General features: G+C 42.3%; 1 protein-coding gene across 3 annotated transcripts in view; it reads right to left on the bottom strand.

Annotated features, from left to right (window-relative positions):
* RAPGEF5 (Rap guanine nucleotide exchange factor 5) overlaps positions 1 to 21,934 on the bottom strand; it is a 139,837-nt gene that overhangs the window by 94,112 nt on the left and 23,791 nt on the right. For all 3 annotated transcript variants that reach the window (XM_082193906.1, XM_082193908.1, XM_082193907.1), the window contains exons 7-8: positions 16,142 to 16,190; positions 17 to 93 (exon numbers count right to left, since the gene is read on the bottom strand). In XM_082193906.1, coding sequence (XP_082050032.1) covers positions 17 to 93; positions 16,142 to 16,190 — 126 coding nt within the window. The remainder of the gene's footprint in view (positions 1 to 16; positions 94 to 16,141; positions 16,191 to 21,934) is intronic.

Below are 21,934 nucleotides of genomic sequence, written 5' to 3'. Positions count from 1 at the left end.
AGAAATATTTTTCTACCTGTGCATCATAGACATCCTTCAGATCGTCTTGAGCTGCTTCTTCTTCAGTGCTGTTTTCACCACTTTGACTCATTGCTAAAATGAGAGGAAATGAAAGACATTTATAATACAGGCTTATTGGCTTCATTCCCCAGCTTTCACCAGAAGGCCCCTGAGCAGAAGGTACAGCGATACAAAACACAACATTAAAAAGTATTACAATCACAACTAGAGTGAGTCCTAAAATGTGTGTCCCAAGGCCAAGTTAAAGAGATGTGTCTTCAGCGTTTGATGAAAGCTGCACAGTGAAGGTGCACCTCTGTGGGGACTACAGCTCTTTGGGGAGGGAATGCCACAACTCAGGAGCTGCCACAGGGCTCTCTCAAGTCGTCATCACTCACCTGTTAGGGAGGAGGAACTACCAAGAGGGCCCCCTCTGCTGATCTTGACACCTTAGAGTGGTTGTGGGCAAGGAGGCAGTCTTTCAGATATTTGGGGCTGTAGTCATTTAGGGCTTTAAACACTAGAACAAGGACCTTGAATTGGCCCAGAAATTCAGTGGCAACCAGTGGATATAAAAGTTCTAACGGAAGCCACAGCCAGTAATGTGGCCGCTGCATTTTGGACCAGCTTGACATTTAAGTCATCTTCAAGGGCAGCCCCACATAAAGCCCATTGTAATCATCCTATGTGGAAGTTACCAAAGTATGGAGTCCTCTCTGTCCAAAAGGAGCCATAATTGTCTGATCCCAGGAAGGTCCCAGCAGGTTATGGGGTGGAGATCCATCCCAGGCCTTGCAGCTGGTGGTGTGTGTGTGTCTGCACACTTATCACACCTCTGATGGGCTTAGGCTGTATAATGACGACACTCCGAAGGGCCTTCACTATTCAACCCCCAACCCTGGAATGCCCTTAGACTGGAAAATGTATAGAAAATAAAAAAGCGGCAACTCAGATGAGTCAGTTTCAATTGGTAAAAATATAGATCAAGGGGGAAAAGAGTTAAGCTCTTATTCTCCAAGCCAGTTCAGGCATCCCATACGGTGGTCATTTTAAAGCCTATCAGGGCATCTCCCACATCACATATACTTTGTTCTAGACAAGGTCTATAAGAGTTGGCATAGATGTCATAAACAGGCACATGTTGAACCACAATGTGCTTCAAAATTTCTATTAACCATATATAAATATACTTTTAAAAAATAATTCTCTTGTAGCATTTTTATCCTGTGGGGAGTTAAAGGAACTGAAAATGCCTCTTCTGCCTCTTTTGTGCATCAAGCAAATCTCAAGACAAACAGGCTGTCTATAAATCAAATGTTCAAGCTCTACGAAACTCCAGGCAACAGAGCTGGAATAATTATTTTGTCATAATGCCACTAATGTATATGGCACTTAACAGAGTAGCAAAACAAAGACACAGATCTCTGCTCCAAGGAGCTTACAATTTGTCCCCCTCCCCACTGTGAAAATGCAAAGGCAGAGGCAAGCCTGAAAGGGAACATCATTTAGTGTCAAGCCAAAACTTCATGAAAAGCCAAAACTTCATGAAAGACATGGCTTCTAAGAGGAAGTTCCAAGCAGAACAGGAAGCAAGAGTGGAGATACATCGGAGCTAAAGACGAGTAAAGGAGCAGGTCGCATTGTCTGTCTTGGTATCAAAACAATATCAACTCTTTAAACTGCAGCATGTTTTGCTCAAATTTATGAATCACCTGAGAAGGAAAATGATATGCTGCATTTTTGCTACAGTTAAGAATTCATGAATATCCCCAAGAACTCATGAATACTAAAACAAACATATGGCTGTGAAAATTAGGTGGTGCAAAATGTACTGTGCAAATACGATGCTGAATTTCTCTCATAAAGTATCGAAATTGGGCAATAATTTTACACTTTCTGGTACTCACTTTATTCTTTTTTTCTTTAAAAGTGAACATTCCCTACTTTATCGCCACCGTAATGCAAAAAGGTGGGATGAGAAAAATGCTAGAATATGTCGAGTCTTTGAGACTTCCTTCAAAATCTGACATGACTTACAATCTCTGGGTCGTAGCCAGGCCATGCAATAAAATTTCCTGCTCTGCCAACATAAACTGTGCTCCTCCATTCGTCCTCCAGCCAAGAGCAAAGGAAGCTACTTTTATTGTTTTAAATACAAAAGCAGTGTTTATTAGAGGCACACATCTGTTTGGTGTGGCACGCACAGTGTGACTAGAGTGCAAAGACTGCAATCAGGTTTTATTACAGCCACTCCCCATTTCTACCTATCCTATAAATCCTGCTCTAGTCATGGAAAAGGTCACTATGAATAAAAGAATGAGAGGATGTTAAATGAGCATCAGCTTGCTGAAGTGCAATTTCAAATGCGTCCATCTGCAAATGAGCCGAAGGAGTTCAGGTTGTTGATTTTTTAATGGTCACTTAAAGATCAGGAGGCTATGCCTTGATTTAATTTCCTTGCTCCCTTGTGGGCTACAGGAAGGATTTTCCCTTCAAGATATTCTGTAAAACCAATAATAATGTAAAGGCTTGCTCCAGGAAAGAGACTCGGTATAGTTATACACAAAGGGGATTATTGTTCCTGCTAAGTAAGGCTTATTTAATTTCTTCAGAGCTCTTTTAGAGAGAGAAATAACCTACTTTGACCTTAATGGAAGATTCACTTAAGATGGGTAATAATCATATGTCATTTGTTGCAGCCTAAATTAAGACTGGTTCAGCACTTCTATTATAACTCCCTGCTTTCCAGTAGGTTACCACTCAACTGGAGATAATTCTGTTCTAAAATTACAATCTGGCAAACGGAACCCCCACACAAGAGATGGTTTGCAGGGGACCTTGAGAGATGAACATAAGGGCAAGGGTCTATAATCAGACTTGTGGGTAAAGTTGTTGTTGTTTAGTCGTTTAGTCGTGTCCGACTCTTCGTGACCCCATGGACCAGAGCACGCCAGGCACTTCTGTCCTCCACTGCCTCCCGCAGTTTGATCAAACTCATGCTAGTAGCTTCAAGAACACCATCCAACCATCTCATTCTCTGTCGTCCCCTTCTCCTTGTGCCCTCCATCTTTCCCAACATCAGGGTCTTTTCCAGGGAGTCCTCTCTTCTCATGAGGTGGCCAAAGTATTGGAGCCTCAGCTTCACGATCTGTCCTTCCAGTGAGCACTCAGGGCTGATTTCCTTCAGAATGGAGAGGTTTGATCTTCTTGCAGTCCATGGGACTCTCAAGAGTCTCCTCCAGCACCATAATTCAAAAGCATCAATTCTTCGGCGATCAGCCTTCTTTATGGTCCAGCTCTCACTTCCATACATCACTACTGGGAAAACCATGGCTTTTACTATACGGACCTTTGTTGGCAAGGTGATGTCTCTGCTTTTTAAGATGTTGTCTAGGCTTGCCATCGCCTTTCTCCCAAGGAGCAGGCGTCTTTTAATTTCGTGACTGCTGTCACCATCTGCACTGATCATGGAGCCCAAGAAAGTAAAATCTCTCACTGCCTCCATTTCTTCCCCATCTATTTGCCAGGAGGTGATGGGCCCAGTGGCCATGATCTTCGTTTTTTTGATGTTGAGCTTCAGACCATATTTTGCGCTCTCCTCTTTCACCCTCATTAAAAGGTTCTTTAATTCCTCTTCACTTTCTGCCATCAAGGTTGTGTCATCTGCATATCTGAGGTTGTTGATATTTCTTCCGGCAATCTTAATTCCGGCTTGGGATTCATCCAGCCCAGCCTTTCGCATGATGAATTCCGCATATAAGTTAAATAAGCAGGGAGACAATATACAGCCTTGCCGTACTCCTTTCCCAATTTGGAACCAATCAGTTGTTCCATATCCAGTTCTAACTGTAGCTTCTTGTCCCACATAGAGATTTCGCAGGAGACAGATGAGGTGATCAGGCACTCCCATTTCTTTAAGAACTTGCCATAGTTTGCTGTGGTCAACACAGTCAAAGGCTTTTGCATAGTCAATGAAGCAGAAGTAGATGTCTTTCTGGAACTCTCTAGCTTTCTCCATAATCCAGCGCATGTTTGCAATTTGGTCTCTGGTTCCTCTGCCTCTTCTAAATCCAGCTTGCACTTCTGGGAGTTCTCGGTCCACATACTGCTTGAGCCTTCCTTGTAGAATTTTAAGCATAACCTTGCTAGCATGTGAAATGAGTGAAATTGTGCGGTAGTTGGAGCATTCTTTGGCACTGCCTTTCTTTGGGATTGGGATGTAGACTGATCTTCTCCAATCCTCTGGCCACTGCTGAGTTTTCCAAACTTGCTGGCATATTGAGTGTAGCACCTTAACAGAATCATCTTTTAAAATTTTAAACAGTTCAGCTGGAATACCATCACTTCCACTGGCCTTGTTATTTGCAGTGCTTTCTAAGGCCCATTTGACTTCACTCTCCAGGATGTCTGGCTCAAGGTCAGCAACCACACTACCTGGGGTGTACGAGACATCCATATCTTTCTGGTATAATTCCTCTGTGTATTCTTGCCACCTCTTCTTGATGTCTTCTGCTTCAGTTAGATCGTTACCACTTTTGTCCTTTATTATGGTATCATTTTTGAGACTGCATCCCAGTACAGCTTTCGCCACTCTTTTGTTGACTATGAGGGCCACTCCATTTCTCTTACGGGTTTCTTGCCCACAGTAGTAGATATGGTAGTCATCCGAACTGAATTCGCCCATTCCCGTCCATTTTAGCTCACTGATGCCCAGGATGTCAATATTTATTCTTGCCATCTCATTTTTGACCACATCCAACTTACCCAGGTTCATGGTTCTTACATTCCAGGTTCCTATGCAATATTTTTCTTTACAGCATTGGACTTTCCTTTCGCTTCCATGCATATCCACAACTGAGCGTCCTTTCGGCTTTGGCCCAGCCGCTTCATCAGCTCTGGATCTACTTGTACTTGTCCTCCGCTCTTCCCCAGTAGCATGTTGGACACCTTCCGACCTGAGGGGCTCATCTTCCAGTGTCATAACTTTTATATGCCTGTTGTCTTTGTCCATGGAGTTTTCTTGGCAGGGATACTGGAGTGGCTTGCCGATTCCTACTCCAGGTGGATCACGTTTGGTCAAAACTCTCCACTATGACCTGTTCATCTTGGGTGCCCTGCTCGGCGTAGTTCATAGCTTCTCTGAGTTCTTCAAGCCCCTTCGCCACGGCAAGGCAGTGATCCATGAAGGGGGGGTAAAGTTACACAACCCTTAAAGAGAAATCCATTCCAATTAAGCGTCTTTAATATGTATCAACTTTTTGAAATCTTCTGTTTCTAGAATTTGGATTTTTAACAAAAGGAGCTTGGGTTTAATAGCTGGAATAGAGATACTGGGGATATCCAGCCAATAAACTGGGGATGAGGGAGAAAAACAAATCATCACCAGAGATAGCAAGATATGCCTAAATATGTATGTAGTACACATAACACTATGCCTGGCTGTGATACAGAAAAGGGGGTTGTTTCCAAAGGAACAAAAGCTTAAATTTAAATGCAGTTAATATGTAATCCACTGTGTATTGCTTCCTGAGATCTTGGGTGTCCACTTCCATCCAAAATGATATTTAAATTCAAACAGCAGACATTACAAGACACATCAGGCAAATGCACTGAAATTCCTTTAAAAAAAATAGTAGCATAAGGATCATCTGGAGTTATAAGGTCCTAACAACATATTTACATTTTAAAGCTATCCACTAAGGCATTATTCAGAGCTTCTGAATATGTATGGGCTGCTTATATATTTTATAAAATACATGTATACCTCATCTTTCTTGTTAGCTTATTGCATATGCTCATTTTGTGTCATACATAGTCCAGAACTTCCTTGATTAAAAAAACAACATTGTTTTTAATTTGAAGTGTTTATTCCTAATTACAATAAGAGCCATAAAACTCTTGGCATTTGGCTTGTCCATTGCACTGTGTAGGTTTTAAAAAAAATTATACTACTTCTGGTTGGCGAGATAAACTTCTCTACACAAACGAATGAATTATGGTGAAGAAATTTTTGCGGCCAAACAGACTAGAAACAATAAAGTCTAGGAAGGTGTGAATTTCCTCCCATTAACTTTATAGGGTGTTAACATTTAACACTTACCACTGACCATTTTGTGCTGAATGATTCAGCAGACACACAGGCTAGTACCCTTGTTGGCATGTGAAGACCCCACCCATGTACCACTGACCCACTCATTAGTAATGTTCTTCAATCTGCAGGAAGGGATCTCAAAGCATTTAAGACTAATTGACCATAATAATTTGGTGTGTGTTAATGGGCCGTGGGAGGTTCCTTCCTTGCCACAGGACTTAGGGTTAACTCTTTCTACAGACCAAATTCCAGGGACCATGCACACAAAAATTAATGCCTATGCACTATCCATTCTTAAGGAAATCAGCCCTGGGTGCTCACTGGAAGGACAGATCCTGAAGCTGAGGCTCCAATACTTTGGCCACCTCGTGAGAAGAGAAGACTCCCTGGAAAAGACTCTGATGTTGGGAAAGATGGAGGGCACAAGGAGAAGAGGACGACAGAGGACGAGACAGTTGGACAGTGTTCTCGAAGCTACGAACATGAGTTTGACCAAACTGCGGGAGGCAGTGGAAGACAGGAGTGCCTGGCGTGCTCTGGTCCATGGGGTCACAAAGAGTCAGACACGACTAAATGACTAAACAACAATGCACTAGAACAGGCATAGGCAAACTCGGCCCTCCAGATGTTTTGGGACTACAACTCCCATCATCCCTAGCTAACAGGACTAGTGGTCAGGAATGATAGGAATTGTAGTCTCAAAACATCTGGAGGGCCGAGTTTGCCTATACCTACACAGCCTGTCAATTATGTAGATGTAAATATAGACTAAGCTAGCAAGGGGAGCCTGTCCATGAGCTGCAACTGACAAGCATCAAGGCAAGTTAAGCAGACGGAAGTTCCACAGCTTGACAAGTAGATAAAGGAACTTAAATAATAATAAAGCTTTCCACACGTCAGCCACTGTGACAAAAGAATGCTAGATTGGACGGGCCACTGGCCTGATTCAGCAGGTTGTTCTTCTGTTCATATAGCAGCAAACAAGGTATAATACTTGCAATGTATCATCAATCCTATATGGAGGATTGTAAAACCACATAAAGCAAAGAAACTAAAAAAACTCAGGAAAAGGTTTGAAATGGCTTAGAATGCAAGAATTCAATACTGCGTATGTTCTGGGTTGTCATTAAGTTGTGTGGTTCTTCCTTTGTCCCGCCTATGCATATATTTTGAAACGAAAGCATACAAAATGTTCTCTATCAGCTAGTTGGCAGAGAACTAAGGTGTCGCATAAAGTGTCACAAAGAGAACTATTCAAACCAGCTGAATACAAATCTTTCCCAAAATGAAAAAAATGGCTAAAAACAGATGGGAGACACCATTGGTTTTGCATGTGCCAAAATGCATAGATAACAAGAATGGTTAAGGATGAAGGCTGAGACTTAAAAACATTGCTGAACAGATTTCGCGACTGAGTGCACGACTAAACCCTAAATGTTGTTGTTTAGTCGTGTCCGACTCTTCGTGACCCCATGGACCAGAGCACGCCAGGCACTCCTGTCTTCCACTGCCTCCCACAGTTTGGTCAAACTCATGCTGGTAGCTTCGAGAACACTGTCCAACCATCTCATCCTCTGTCGTCCCCTTCTCCTTGTGCCCTCCATCTTTGCCAACATCAGGGTCTTTTCCAGGGAAACTTCTCTTCTCATGAGGTGGCCAAAGTATTGGAGCCTCAGCTTCACGATCTGTCCTTCCAGTGAGCACTCAGGGCTGATGTCCTTAAGAATGGATAGGTTTGATCTTCTTGCAGTCCATGGGACTGTCAAGAGTCTCCTCCAGCACCATAATACAAAAGCATCAATTCTTCGGCGATCAGCCTTCTTTATGGTCCAGCTTTCACTTCCATACATCACTACTGGGAAAACCATAGCTTTTACTACTATACGGACCTTTGTTGGCAAGGTAAATACCAATGTATAAATATATATACACCATTGATTCAATAAGGTATACTGGTCTGAATCCAAATTAGTAATACATATATTAGTGGTTTAACCCACAGCGGGTGGCGCTGTGGGTTAAACCACAGAGCCTAGGGCTTGCCGATCAGAAGGCCGGCAGTTCGAATCCCCACGACAAGGTGAGCTCCCGTTGCTCGGTCCCTGCTCCTGCCAACCTAGCAGTTCAAAAGCATGTCAAAGTGCAAGTAGATAAATAGGTACCGCTCCGGCAGGAAGATAAACGGCATTTCCGTGCGCTGCTCTGGTTCACCAGAAGCGGCTTAGTCATGCTGGCCACATGACCCGGTAGCTGTACGCCGGCTCCCTCGGCCAATAAAACGAGATGAGCACCACAACCCCAGAGTCGTCCGCGACTGGACCTAATGGTCAGGGTTCCCTTTACTTTTACCTATATAGGAAACACCCATATAAAATGGACTTTTATGTTGCTTTTGTAGCAACAGTTCCTGCCGCGAAAGATATTAGAGGTTTTTAGTTTGAAAGGCAAATTGTTTCTGATAGTGGAATCTACTGCAGCAAATGCAAATATGCACACAAAACAAAAGCTCTTTCTACGTATGCAGCTCTTTCTTCTCCTCCCACCAAGCAAGCATATCAATTTTTTACATCCCGGTTGTCATTTCTGTATCTCTCCTATCCATTGGGATCATTGTGGCAAGAACTGCCTGTATCAAATTTAAGTGTCATTGATGCTAGATTTCCCCCCTCTCGTTGAAGTGTTCTTGGGTGTCCTCATGATTATAGCGTGTAATTTAAATCAATCTAACTATACATTACTCCAGTGTAATGCTGTGTTTTTTAAAACTGGAAGCCTTATGAAATGCAAGGAAAATTCCTATCTCTGGTGTGCAAATGGTCATTAACTTTTTTTCAACCTGAGGTGTAAAGCTAATATTGAATTTGCAGAGAAGGCTACTCATTATGCTAGTTTAGTTTCCAGATAGAGAATCAGTCCCGAAGGATCTGTTTCTAAGATACCAAATAGAAAACAGGATTCTACCAGCCCATCTCTGCAAATATAAAGGAGTATTTGGTAGTGTTTAGAAATAAGCAGCAGATGATAGCTTATAGCAGGATGTTCAACAAGGAAGAAAGTCTTATCATTAAAAAAGCCATCTGCAATTAAAATTAAAAATTTAGAATGTGGCCTGTTTGACATTGCATTACACACGGAGTTAATTAGTGTTCATTTTCTCTACTCTAGCTAAATTGACCGCAAGAGAGATAAGCCACAAATTTAAGCACCAGAAACTAGGCATGCTTGCATTAAATAACAAGTATTAAAATGCTATGTACACTGACTTATAATCCACAATGAGTGCCAATTATTGATTATTATTTTAAATCCATTTCCTGAAATAGGTTTTTTCTCCATGACATCCTAATTGTTCCACATGTAAATATAAGTGATTGTCAGTGATAACATGTCACATGATAACATGACATGTGAAACCATCATCAATGATATCTGCCCATCATTTTCTTAATTGTTTGTACTATATAAAATCACCAAAAAAACCCAAGACAAGTTAAAGCATATCCATTTTCAGAACTGCAAACTATGAACACTTAAAATTATAAAGTTCCCAAAATAATTTCCTTGGCAGTAAATATTTTTCTGGCTTTGTAACTTTCTTGTTGCTAGCGCTTGTAAAGCTACCATCTAATTTTGAAATCATCTGATTGACCTTCTAAAGAATATTGGAATGAATAGGGGGATCTATTCCTAGGTGAATTGTATAAAGGGCAATAACGAATACAGTGGACAATGTATTCAACCTGGCCTGATCCACAAATGCAATGACCGTCACTTGTTATGTTAGTATATTAAAGAATTTACCAGTCAGATATTTTGTGGGCATAGTTTGAAATCCGAACAAACAGGAATAACGTTAGGTAAGCAGCCCCTCTGTGGTTGAATTTAAATTTATTCTACCGAATTTGGGATTTGGAATTCTTCATATATTCCAATATCATTTTGGCATCTTCAGCAAAAATGACATTACAGATCTTTCTGTCAGAAATATCCTAAGATGCCGTTACAAGGGAAGCTAAATAAGTAGACATTGTTACAACACTGTGCCTAGGCTTCTCTATACTGAGTGTTTAAATGCTGGCGGGTGGAGCTGTGGTCTAAACCACTGAGCCTCTTGGACCTGCTGATCAGAACGTTGTGGGTTTGAATCCCCACAACAGGGTGAGCTCCCGTTGCTCTGTCCCAGCTCCTGCCCACCTAGCAGTTTGAAAGCATGCCTGTGCAAGTAGATAAATAGGTACTGCTGTGGCAGGAAGGTAAACAGCGTTTATGTGCACTCTGTTTTCCATCACGGTGTTCCATTGCACCAGAAGAGATTTAGTTATGCTGGCCACATGACCCAGAAAGCTGTCTGTGGACAAACACCATAAGCAAGATGAGCACTGCACCCCATAGTCACCTTTGACTGGACTTAACTGTCCAGGGGTCCTTTACCTTTACCTATTTATGACTGCATATTTTTAGAGAAGGGAGAGATGTACTTCAGGTTTAGGCAGTGCACCAGGTGTACTGTGCAACATACTAGACAAATAGTATGGCATGTGAGACTCGTATATTTATTTATCTGCTCACATGATTAAGCACAAGGTCAGAACACAACCCTGCTCCCTTGCGAGACAGGGGTCCTGGAAAGAACAAACTTTTGGATAGCCACCAAGTCTAGGAAATATTTGCCATCACTGTTTCTAGCTCCTTTGCGTCACCCCCCCCCTTTAATAGATGCGTATTCATCTAATACTGTAGTGTCAGCTTAATAGTGTATGAAAGGTATGCACTTTTTCAACCTGCAAAACAATGCACTCCTGTTGTCTTTATAAGAGCCTAATAAAGAACTTTAAAATGAACTCTTTTAGTTTTCTACGTTTGACTCACAGAACAATCCCCCTCATTCAAAGAAAGGGTTACAGCAGGAGCAACAAAGAATCCCGTGGATTTTCTTTTTTAAAGAAACTTGCTTTCCTTCAATGTGCCACAAACCGCTGCTGAAATCTCCCCAGGCTTTGTAACATGGGCATCAAGCAAGCACGATTATTCCAAAGGTCTCCTGGGCACATAAAACTACTTGTGAGGTTCTTTGGAACTTTGTCATGGTATCTTTATAATCCCAATACTGTTTCTTCTGCATCCTATACTAAAAGGAGTTTCCCCATTACTGTCCTGTTTAGAAGATAGATCTTCTCTTCTCTGCTGTCTTAGAAGAATTAATTGCATTTTTTATAAACTATACTTCTCCTCAAGTCTGTTCCTGTTGTGACAACAACTTGACACTATTTTTCTTACCAGCGCATGACTTGGCTTCAGAGACACTTCATTCTTCTGCTTAACAATCCTACATAAAAGTCATTTTAAATCGGATGGAATAGCTTTTGCAATTAAAAGTCCTTAAATTATCATTATGACGGTTTCTTTTCATATGCTGCTGTAGGGTTTTTGCTTTGGATTTTTTTGAATCACGTCCAAATCTCATTTAAGTTCCTAAATTATTTGGCACAATCCTCCTGGTTCAACCCCAGAAAACACTATTACTGGTTATGCTTTTCTTTAATCCAATTCTTTCCACCTTATTTACTTTTTGAAGAAGCAAATCATGAATTCTCCACTATAACAAGGACACATCTGATTCTCATACACAGCCATCTGCATTGTGGAATGGATCTTTTGGGATTTCTAATTACATTTTCCTTCATAGTCAGTTCACAGTAGGCACTTACTTGCAGGTGTGTACATCCCACACCAGCAAAATTTGCTTAAAGCTTTAAAATAGCAGCAATACCGTTGCCAGATAATCTGGCTGCAAATCTTTACTCAAAAGCTAATGCTTTTCCATATATGAACGTCACATCCATCAACAGAGCTCCCAGATTTTGCAACACTGAAAAAAGTAATCAAAGCACCCTATTAAACCAGCTCCTATTATCAGAGTGTGTATTGATAAAACTGTACTATAATTATGCATGCCTGATTTATTATTTTAAAAATTATTAACTTTTAAATCAACTTTTACAGTCACGATTGGTCCAGAAATCACCTTACATGCATTACTTCAAAAGAAAAAATGTTGTAATATGAAGTAAAGTGTTCAGTTCAATAGTTTAAAAAGCCTGCATGCACACTCAAACCTCCAAGTACTGTACTTGCCACTTCAACTACTCAAAGCAGCACTGCAGTGTGACTAATACCTAAAATACTGTACTACACTAATTAAGATCTAATTCCACTAGCAATAATACTGTTCCAGATCTGGGGTAACAGAGTTTGGGGGTGCAAGGACACTCATAACTGCTAGAGTTAGTGAATGTCAATCTGGAGTATTGACGGAAAGATACCAGGGCAGTGGGAAATACAGGCTAAGTCTTTTTTCCAGGCCAGGGCCTCACCTGGGATAGAAGTCGTTAAGAATGACAAAAGGTGTTGGGAGCAAATGATTAAGCTATCAATGGAAACTATCAACCAGGAAGGCTCTGCAGGTGATGGGGGCATGATGCCATATATAGGAAAAAATGTATCAGTTAAGTTGTGGGTGAACATATCAGACGACACAGAGATTCTTCAAACAGCTCTTCTTTATTCTGAGGCCAGAACTGAACTGAGCTGAAGGGCTCAGTCAGCCTGCTTATATAGAGCTCCAGTACCTTGTTACTGTAACAACTTTCTAAAACTATCCAATCACTGAACGTCACTTTTGATCCTTCATTTGCATAACTATCTACGGTATCCCCCTGCTGGCCCAGGGTGAGAACTTCAGTACATAACAGTATCCTTTTGAAATTTAGGGGTTGTGGGAAAAGGAGGAAAACTGGATGAGTTGATGTGAAGGCCAGAGCCATATTGGAAGGCTGTGAGAGAGGCACAGATGTGCCTGGGAATCCAATGCTGGGCTGCGGTGAAGGACAGGGCCCCTCCTGAGGTGAGAATGCTATGAAATCTCTCTTTACTTAAAGCTTCCGTGTAAATATGTGTAAATAAGTCATATTTCAAAGACACTGTAGACTCCACCATGCCTCATTGTCCCCAAAGGAACACAGACCCTGGTTGAGTGCCAAGACCCCTAAGAATCTCATGCACCCTTCCACAGATATTGGGGCAGCCAATGACACTATTCTAGTTCCTCCACCAACCCAAAGCCCAAGCAGTTATTGGGGCTGTTCACTAACTGTCCACAACATCCACATTTTGGAAACTCTCATTTTGTACCTGACACAACATTAAATGACTGATGTTGACAAATGCCTGAAACATGGAACAAACTGAGAGTAGCCACAAATCAGGCAGTTATGCTTTTCCATGTATCCCATTTGCCTTTGTTGAGTATCAGCAATAATAATAATAATAATAATAATAATAATAATAATAATAATAATAAATTTTATTTATATCCCGCCCTCCCCAGCCGAAGCCGGGCTCAGGGCAGCTAACAACAATAAAACAGTACAAAAGTACAGCACAAACAACACTCTAAAATCATTCATTATAAAATTAATTAATTCAAGCCACTGGCAACCATTGGGCCAGAGCTCCGCGAAGATTGCCGAGGGAGGGAGTCAGGCTGTGCCCTGGCCAAAGGCCTGGTGGAACAGCTCTGTCTTGCAGGCCCTGCAGAAAGATGTCAAGTCCCGCAGGGCCCTAGTCTCTTGTGACAGAGCATTCCACCAGATCGGAGCCACAGCCGAAAAAGCCCTGGCTCTAGTTGAGGCCAGCCTAACTTCTCTGTGGCCTGGGACCTTCAAGATGTTTTTATTTGAAGACCGTAAGTTTCTCTGTGGGGCATACCAGGAGAGGCGGTCCCGTAGGTATGAGGGTCCTAGGCCGTATAGGGCTTTAAAGGTTAAAACCAGCACCTTAAACCTGATCCTGTACTCCACCGGGAGCCAGTGCAGCTGGTATAGCACCGGGTGAATGTGATCTCGCAGCGAAGGCCTCGTAAGGAGTCTCGCTGCAGCATTCTGCACCCGCTGGAGTTTCTGGGTCAGTCTCAAGGGCAGCCCCATGTAGAGCGAGTTACAATAATCCAGTCTGGAGGTGACCGTCGCGTGGATCACAGTGGCTAGGTCAGGGCGAGAGAGGTAAGGAGACAACTGCTTAGCTTGGCGGAGATGGAAAAATGCCGCCTTTGTTATAGCTGCAATCTGCGCCTCCATGGAAATGGAGGTGTCAAAGATTACACCCAAACTCTTAACGGATGGTGCTGGCACTAATTGCACCCCCACAAGAGATGGGAGTTGCCCCCCCAATCCCATATCGTCCCGTCCCAGCCACAGGACCTGTCTTCGAAGGATTTAGCTTCAACCGGCTCCCACGTAACCATCCAGCCACAGCTTCCAAACATCTGGTCAGTGTGTCTGGGGCCAAGTCAGGATGGCCATCCATCAACAGATAGAGTTGGGTGTCATTGGCATACTGATGGCAACCCAGCCCAAAACTCCGGACAAGCTGGGCGAGGGGGCGCATATAGATGTTGAAAAGCATCGGGGAGAGTATCGCACCCTGAGGTACTCCACACACCAAGGAGTGGCGCGATGACAATTCCCCCCCCCAAGCGCCACCCTCTGTCCCCGACCAGAGAGAAACGAGCGCAGCCATTGAAGGACTGTGCCCTGGAAGGCGGTGGTCCAGAAGTTTGTGATCGACCATGTCGAAAGCTGCTGACAGATCTAGAAGAATCAGCAGCCCCGACCCACCTCGATCCAGCTGTCTACGAAGATCATCTGTTAGGGCGACCAGAGCCGTCTTGGTCCCATGACCAGCGCGGAAGCCGGACTGGAATGGATCCAGAGCCGATGTTTCATCCAGAAACCCACCAAGCTGTTCAGCAACCGCTCTCTTGATCACCTTACCCAGGAACGGAAGATTCGAAACCGGGCGGTAATTGGATAGATCTAAAGGACGCGGGTGGCGCTGTGGGCTAAAGCCTCAGCGCCTAGGGCTTGCCAATCGAAAGGTCGGCGGTTCGAATCCCCGCGGCGGGGTGCGCTCCCGCTGCTCGGTCCCAGCGCCTGCCAACCTAGCAGTTCGAAAGCACCCCCGGGGGCAAGTAGATAAATAGGTACCGCTTACCAGCGGGAAGGTAAACGGCGTTCCGTGTGCGGCTCTGGCTCGCCAGAGCAGCGTTGTCACGCTGGCCACGTGACCCGGAAGTGTCTCCGGACAGCGCTGGCCCCCGGCCTATAGATGTGAGATGGGCGCACAAACCCCAGAGTCTGTCAAGACTGGCCCGTTCGGGCAGGGGTACCTTTACCTTTTTAAAGGATCTAATGATGTTTTCTTTAAGAGCGGGCGCACCACTGCCTCCTTCAGTTCCCCTGGGAATGTCCCGTGCCAAGGGACAAATTGATGATATCCCCCAGGAGGGCCCGCACCTCGTCTGGATACGCTCTAATCAGCACAGCACCAGTGACGGAGGTGAGTAATCCTTGCTCACCCTACCCTCGTCCCTCGGGATGAGGCGCAGATTGGAAGGGGTACGAGCATATCCATACATACAAGTAATATTAACAGAAGGTAAAGGAGTGGGGAGGGGACAGGAAATATATTAAGGTATATCCCTTTTGTATATTTCTCAAAGTCCACACATCATGTTCATGCCTAAACCGAACTATGATGGGCTCAGCTTTAAAAAGAACAGGTTCATGCAACCTTGGCAAGCCTTGTGATTTAACTCATGTATTATATTTAGCAAGAAAGATTTTTTTTTGAAAAAGTCATATGGTGCCATTGCAAAACATAACTCTTATGCACGGGTGGTGACAAAAAAAAATCTTCAAAATCTGAATTTATACGTTTCAACTGAAGGCAATGGATCTATAAGCATTAATTTACAAAATATAAAAAGAAAAGCAAAAAGAACACTTGACTTGTAGGAGAAACTGTTACAAACAGCTTAGACTAGTGGATCAATTATTAAAATAGCTCATCAAGTTCACTGAAGAGTAGTAGGAAAGAAGGAAAACAGAAGAAAATGTCAAGCGGTTCTTGTCACATTAAATAAGCTTTATACTATATTTCTTTCTTTTAATATGGTTTGAAAATGCAAAATCCAAATCTGGATACACTCACCTGATTTTCTTGCCTTAACAGCAAGAACAGCCGCCAATTCTCTCTGCACCTAACATACCAAAAAGACAAAGTGTTACAGTCGTGCCCATAAGCAGGAAGTTGTTACATACACAGAGCAAACCATCTACTCTAGCAATCTGGATCTCTTAGAGTTAGGCTACAATCCTCAGCACAGTTGTCCAAAAGAAAGAGCCGCTGAAAATTGTTCATGCTTCTGAATGAACTCAGATAGGATAGTGCTATTTCCTCAGTGGCTGTATGCTCATAAAAAATATATTTGATTCAGTTCAGCAATTAGCAACCACATTAACACAACTGGCATAAGCAAAGATAGCTACACAAGAGGAAAACAATTTGCAATTGTTCGTTTCATCAGTGCCATCATCTCCTCTCCCATGCAGCTTAATGGATCAGCACTAGGTGTTTATAGAACACAATGGGTGGTTTCCAAGGAAGTGCTTCTGTTAGCACTTCTGGCTAAACAACAAAACTTATCCTCTTCCTACAGGCTCCCTAAATCTGTTCTGGGGGTTCTCCCAAACCACTGAGGTAGATTTGGGAGGGGGGAGGGAAGGCACACAGGGCACACATGGAGAGATGGAGAAGAAGTTCTGTTGCACAATCAAAAATCCTTGTGCTAGAGGAAGCACTTCATTGGTTACCACCCAATATTTATGTCATGAGATGTTCCTTTTCTACAATAAAAGGTAAAAGGTTCCTTCTACAACACCCCAAACATCACTGAATGCCCTGAAATTACTATCAGCAGAAGCATACAGCCAGTGAATCTATGCGTTGTGCTTTGTTATAATGCAAAGATTAATATCCAAGGAGTCTTCTTTCCTGGCAAACAGCTATTGCTGTGGCCATTATGGCCAATGTAGGAAATACTGGGAAAGCATGAGATTGGATCCCATATTTCAAAAAAGAAATACTAATATCGGGAGCCACATAAGCGTGTAGAAATAATTGCCTATCAAGTGAGTAAGGTTTTTGTGCAAATACTTAATTTCACCCAAAAAAGTGTTTGTTTTTTTAATTTACCTAGTATGCATCACTGCCTTTGGAACATGACTGTCAGCTTATCCCTTATTATGGGAGTGGGATAAGAGTACATAATGCCATATGTGGTGGTCCTGTCCACAGACTCAATCCTTTTGGGTTGCTCTTTTTGATGAAGTTCAAAAGATAACACATCACTGCAACTGACACTCCTTAATCTCTTTTTGAATAACAACAGGGATACTACTAGCAAGATTTCTATTGGCCACCTTTTAAGGTTAACAATAGCTGAACTTTGGAAAGACCTCAAGGGAACAACCATTGACTGCTTTGTTGTTGTTGTTGTTTAGTCGTTTAGTCGTGTCCGACTCTTCGTGACCCCATGGACCAGAGCACGCCAGGCACTTCTGTCCTCCACTGCCTCCCGCAGTTTGATCAAACTCATGCTAGTAGCTTCAAGAACACCATCCAACCATCTCATTCTCTGTCGTCCCCTTCTCCTTGTGCCCTCCATCTTTCCCAACATCAGGGTCTTTTCCAGGGAGTCTTCTCTTCTCATGAGGTGGCCAAAGTATTGGAGCCTCAGCTTCACAATCTGTCCTTCCAGTGAGCACTCAGGGCTGATTTCCTTCAGAATGGAGAGGTTTGATCTTCTTGCAGTCCATGGGACTCTCAAGAGTCTCCTCCAGCACCATAATTCAAAAGCATCAATTCTTCGGCGATCAGCCTTCTTTATGGTCCAGCTCTCACTTCCATACATCACTACTGGGAAAACCATGGCTTTTACTATACGGACCTTTGTTGGCAAGGTGATGTCTCTGCTTTTTAAGATGTTGTCTAGGTTTGCCATTGCCTTTCTCCCAAGGAGCAGGCGTCTTTTAATTTCGTGACTGCTGTCACCATCTGCACTGATCATGGAGCCCAAGAAAGTAAAATCTCTCACTGCCTCCATTTCTTCCCCTTCTATTTGCCAGGAGGTGATGGGCCCAGTGGCCATGATCTTCGTTTTTTTGATGTTGAGCTTCAGACCATATTTTGCGCTCTCCTCTTTCACCCTCATTAAAAGGTTCTTTAATTCCTCTTCACTTTCTGCCATCAAGGTTGTGTCATCTGCATATCTGAGGTTGTTGATATTTCTTCCGGCAATCTTAATTCCGGCTTGGGATTCATCCAGCCCAGCCTTTCGCATGATGAATTCTGCATATAAGTTAAATAAGCAGGGAGACAATATACAGCCTTGCCGTACTCCTTTCCCAATTTGGAACCAATCAGTTGTTCCATATCCAGTTCTAACTGTAGCTTCTTATCCCACATAGAGATTTCGCAGGAGACAGATGAGGTGATCAGGCACTCCCATTTCTTTAAGAACTTGCCATAGTTTGCTGTGGTCAACACAGTCAAAGGCTTTTGCATAGTCAATGAAGCAGAAGTAGATGTCTTTCTGGAACTCTCTAGCTTTCTCCATAATCCAGCGCATATTTGCAATTTGGTCTCTGGTTCCTCTGCCTCTTCTAAATCCAGCTTGCACTTCTGGGAGTTCTCGGTCCACATACTGCTTGAGCCTTCCTTGTAGAATTTTAAGCATAACCTTGCTAGCATGTGAAATGAGTGAAATTGTGCGGTAGTTGGAGCATTCTTTGGCACTGCCTTTCTTTGGGATTGGGATGTAGACTGATCTTCTCCAATCCTCTGGCCACTGCTGAGTTTTCCAAACTTGCTGGCATATTGAGTGTAGCACCTTAACAGCATCATCTTTTAAAATTTTAAACAGTTCAGCTGGAAAACCATCACTTCCACTGGCCTTGCTATTTGCAGTGCTTTCTAAGGCCCATTTGACTTCACTCTCCAGGATGCCTGGCTCAAGGTCAGCAACCACACTACCTGGGGTGTACGAGACATCCATATCTTTCTGGTATAATTCCTCTGTGTATTCTTGCCACCTCTTCTTGATGTCTTCTGCTTCAGTTAGATCTTTACCACTTTTGTCCTTTATTATGGTAATCTTTGTACGAAATGTTCCTTTCATATTTCCGATTTTCTTGAACAGATCTCTGGTTCTTCCCATTCTGTTGCTTTCCTCTATTTCTTTGCATTGCTCGTTTAAGAAGGCCTTCTTGTCTCTCCTTGCTGTTCTTTGGAAATCTGCATTCAATTTCCTGCATCTTTCACTATCTCCCTCGCATTTTGCTTGCCTTCTCTCCCCCGCTATTTGTAAGGCCTCGTTGGACAGCCACTTTGCTTTCTTGCATTTCTTTTTCATTGGGATGGTTTTAGTTGCTGCCTCCTGTATAATGTTGCGAGCCTCCACCCATAGTTCTTCAGGCACTCTGTCCAGCAAATCTAAATCCTTAAACCTGTTCCTCACTTCCACTGTGTATTCATAAGGGATTTGGTTTAGATTGTATCTTACCTGTCCAGTGGTTTTTCCTACTTTCTTCAGTTTAAGCTTGAATTTTGCTATAAGGAGCTGATGATCTGAGCCACAGTCAGCTCCAGGTCTTGTTTTTGCTGACTGTATAGAGCTTCTCCATCTTTGGCTGCAGAGAATATAATCAATCTGATTTCGATGTTGCCCATCTGGGGATGTCCATGTGTAGAGTCGTCTCTTGTGTTGTTGGAAAAGCGTGTTTGTGATGACCAGCTTGTTCTCTTGACAGAACTCTATTAGCCTTTGCCCTGCTTCGTTTTGATCTCCAAGGCCAAACTTGCCAGTTGTTCCTTTTATCTCTTGATTCCCTACTTTAGCATTCCAATCCCCTATAATGAGCAGAACATCCTTCTTTGGTGTCACTTCTATAAGGTCTTGTAAGTCTTCATAGAATTGGTCAATTTCAGTTTCTTCAGCACCAGTAGTTGGTGCATAAACTTGGATTACTGTGATGTTAAAAGGTCTGCCTTGGATTCGTATCGAGATCATTCTATCATTTTTGAGACTGCATCCCAGTACAGCTTTCGCCACTCTATTGACTGCTTAAGGGAAGATTATTTTCTTGGTGCAACAATCAGATTAGGTTTCTCTTCTTCTACAGCCACTTCATTGGCTGCCAGTTAACTCAAATATTTTATAAACCTCTTGTCTTTACTTTTAAAGCTCTTCATGGTTAGCCTCTTTCCTATCTCTCAGCCCTAGTGTCCCAATGTACATCTAGTCACTCTCTTTGTTCTTCTAATTCTGTGCTTCTTATTTATCCAAGCGTTTATTGTGTCTCCATCCTTTTTCTCTTGCTACTCCATATGCTTGGAATCATCCTCCAGAACATTTGTGGGCTGCATCCTCACTTCATATGCTCAAATCTCTATTTAAAACATTGTTTTCCCCTGAGTTGTTTTGGTCTGGCTACCTAGTTTTATTCACTGGGTGTAACAGGCTGTGTATTGTGCATATTAGACTACTGATTTTTATTGCACTGTTCATATTTGTTGTTTCAGATTGTATACCCTTTGGTGCAGAATTTATTATTTTAATTGTGCACAGAGCCACATACATTAATGGTGCTATATAAATAAATGTTAATTATTAATACTGGTACCATAAAGCAAAGGTGAGGAACTCTTGATCCTCCAGATGTTGCTGAACAACTCCCATCATGCCCAGCATGTGTGACCAAAGAATAAGGATGATGGGAGTTTTAGTTCAGCACCATCTGGAGGACCAAAGTTCCCCCAAACTGCCATAAAGTCATTTGACATATGTGGAAAAATTAGCAAGTAAAACGAGAACAGCACAAGGCCTCAGAAAAAGAATTCTGAGGCATCCCCAAGAATTCCTTTTTCTTTAACTTTCAATATTGGAAATGGAATTTGCACACTGGCATTAGCTTGAGATTGCTCCAAGCACCCAGCACTTCCATATATCAGCAAGAGTTCATATTCATATTAATCATTTTTGATATCCCCTTAATAATCCTTTTAATAATTTAAAGTCTACACAGTTGAAACCCAGATGGATCATCATGAGGGAAAAGGTCAGATATCATGGTTACAAGATTAGGGATGACATGGCCATGGAAAAGATGAATACTGTAGTTCAGTCATCGTGGAGATACCATCTGAGACTACTGTCAGATTCACAAGGAATCATTCAATCAATTTATGCAATTAGTATGTTCAGGACCTTTCCTGCATATGCAGCCCAAAACTTACTGAACATCAAATGTCAAGAGATTGACACTGTGTCGACTAGTAAAACCGAAGCAGCTTTCATAAAGGTTGTAATCACCCAAATTTAATTATTACTTTATGGAACCCTCGGATCTCTCTTTGAAAAGGAACAGTTAAAAAAAAAAAATCATTTTCAGGCCAGGAAAGATTTACATTAAAAATACACAAATTAAAGGCTTTCTGCAGATTTAAAACCTGAAGTGGAGAATGCCCTTGTATATTCAATATCCTGCGAACTTTGGGGGAAAATTAGTTTTTGTTCTAACAGAGTGCAAGACTAATTCTTTCTCATTATGCTTTCCACATATTTTGCCAGCTTTAAAAATTAGTTCATTTTGAGGCTCCTAAATAATATTAGAGATGGGGTGTGTGCGTGTGGATATCTTAGACTAGTAAGGATGGGTTAATATTTGCATCCTGATGTTAAGACACTTGCTCAAATATTTTGCTGCTTTGCCTCTCAAGGGTTGTGCATGTGTGTACCAAATCTTCCAAGAAAGCCAAATAACATACAATAGAGCTAAATGTTTGTGATCCTTCCTGTTCTTGGGTTTTTCTATTTTTCGATGCTTCTATTTTATTTATTAAATCTGTCAGTCACTTTATCTTGCCCAGGGAAACCCAAAACAA

This window comes from Podarcis vaucheri (assembly GCF_965113315.1).
Source record: "Podarcis vaucheri genome assembly, chromosome: 12".
Classification (NCBI taxonomy): domain Eukaryota; kingdom Metazoa; phylum Chordata; class Lepidosauria; order Squamata; family Lacertidae; genus Podarcis; species Podarcis vaucheri.
This window is presented reverse-complemented; position numbering and strand designations above follow the sequence as displayed.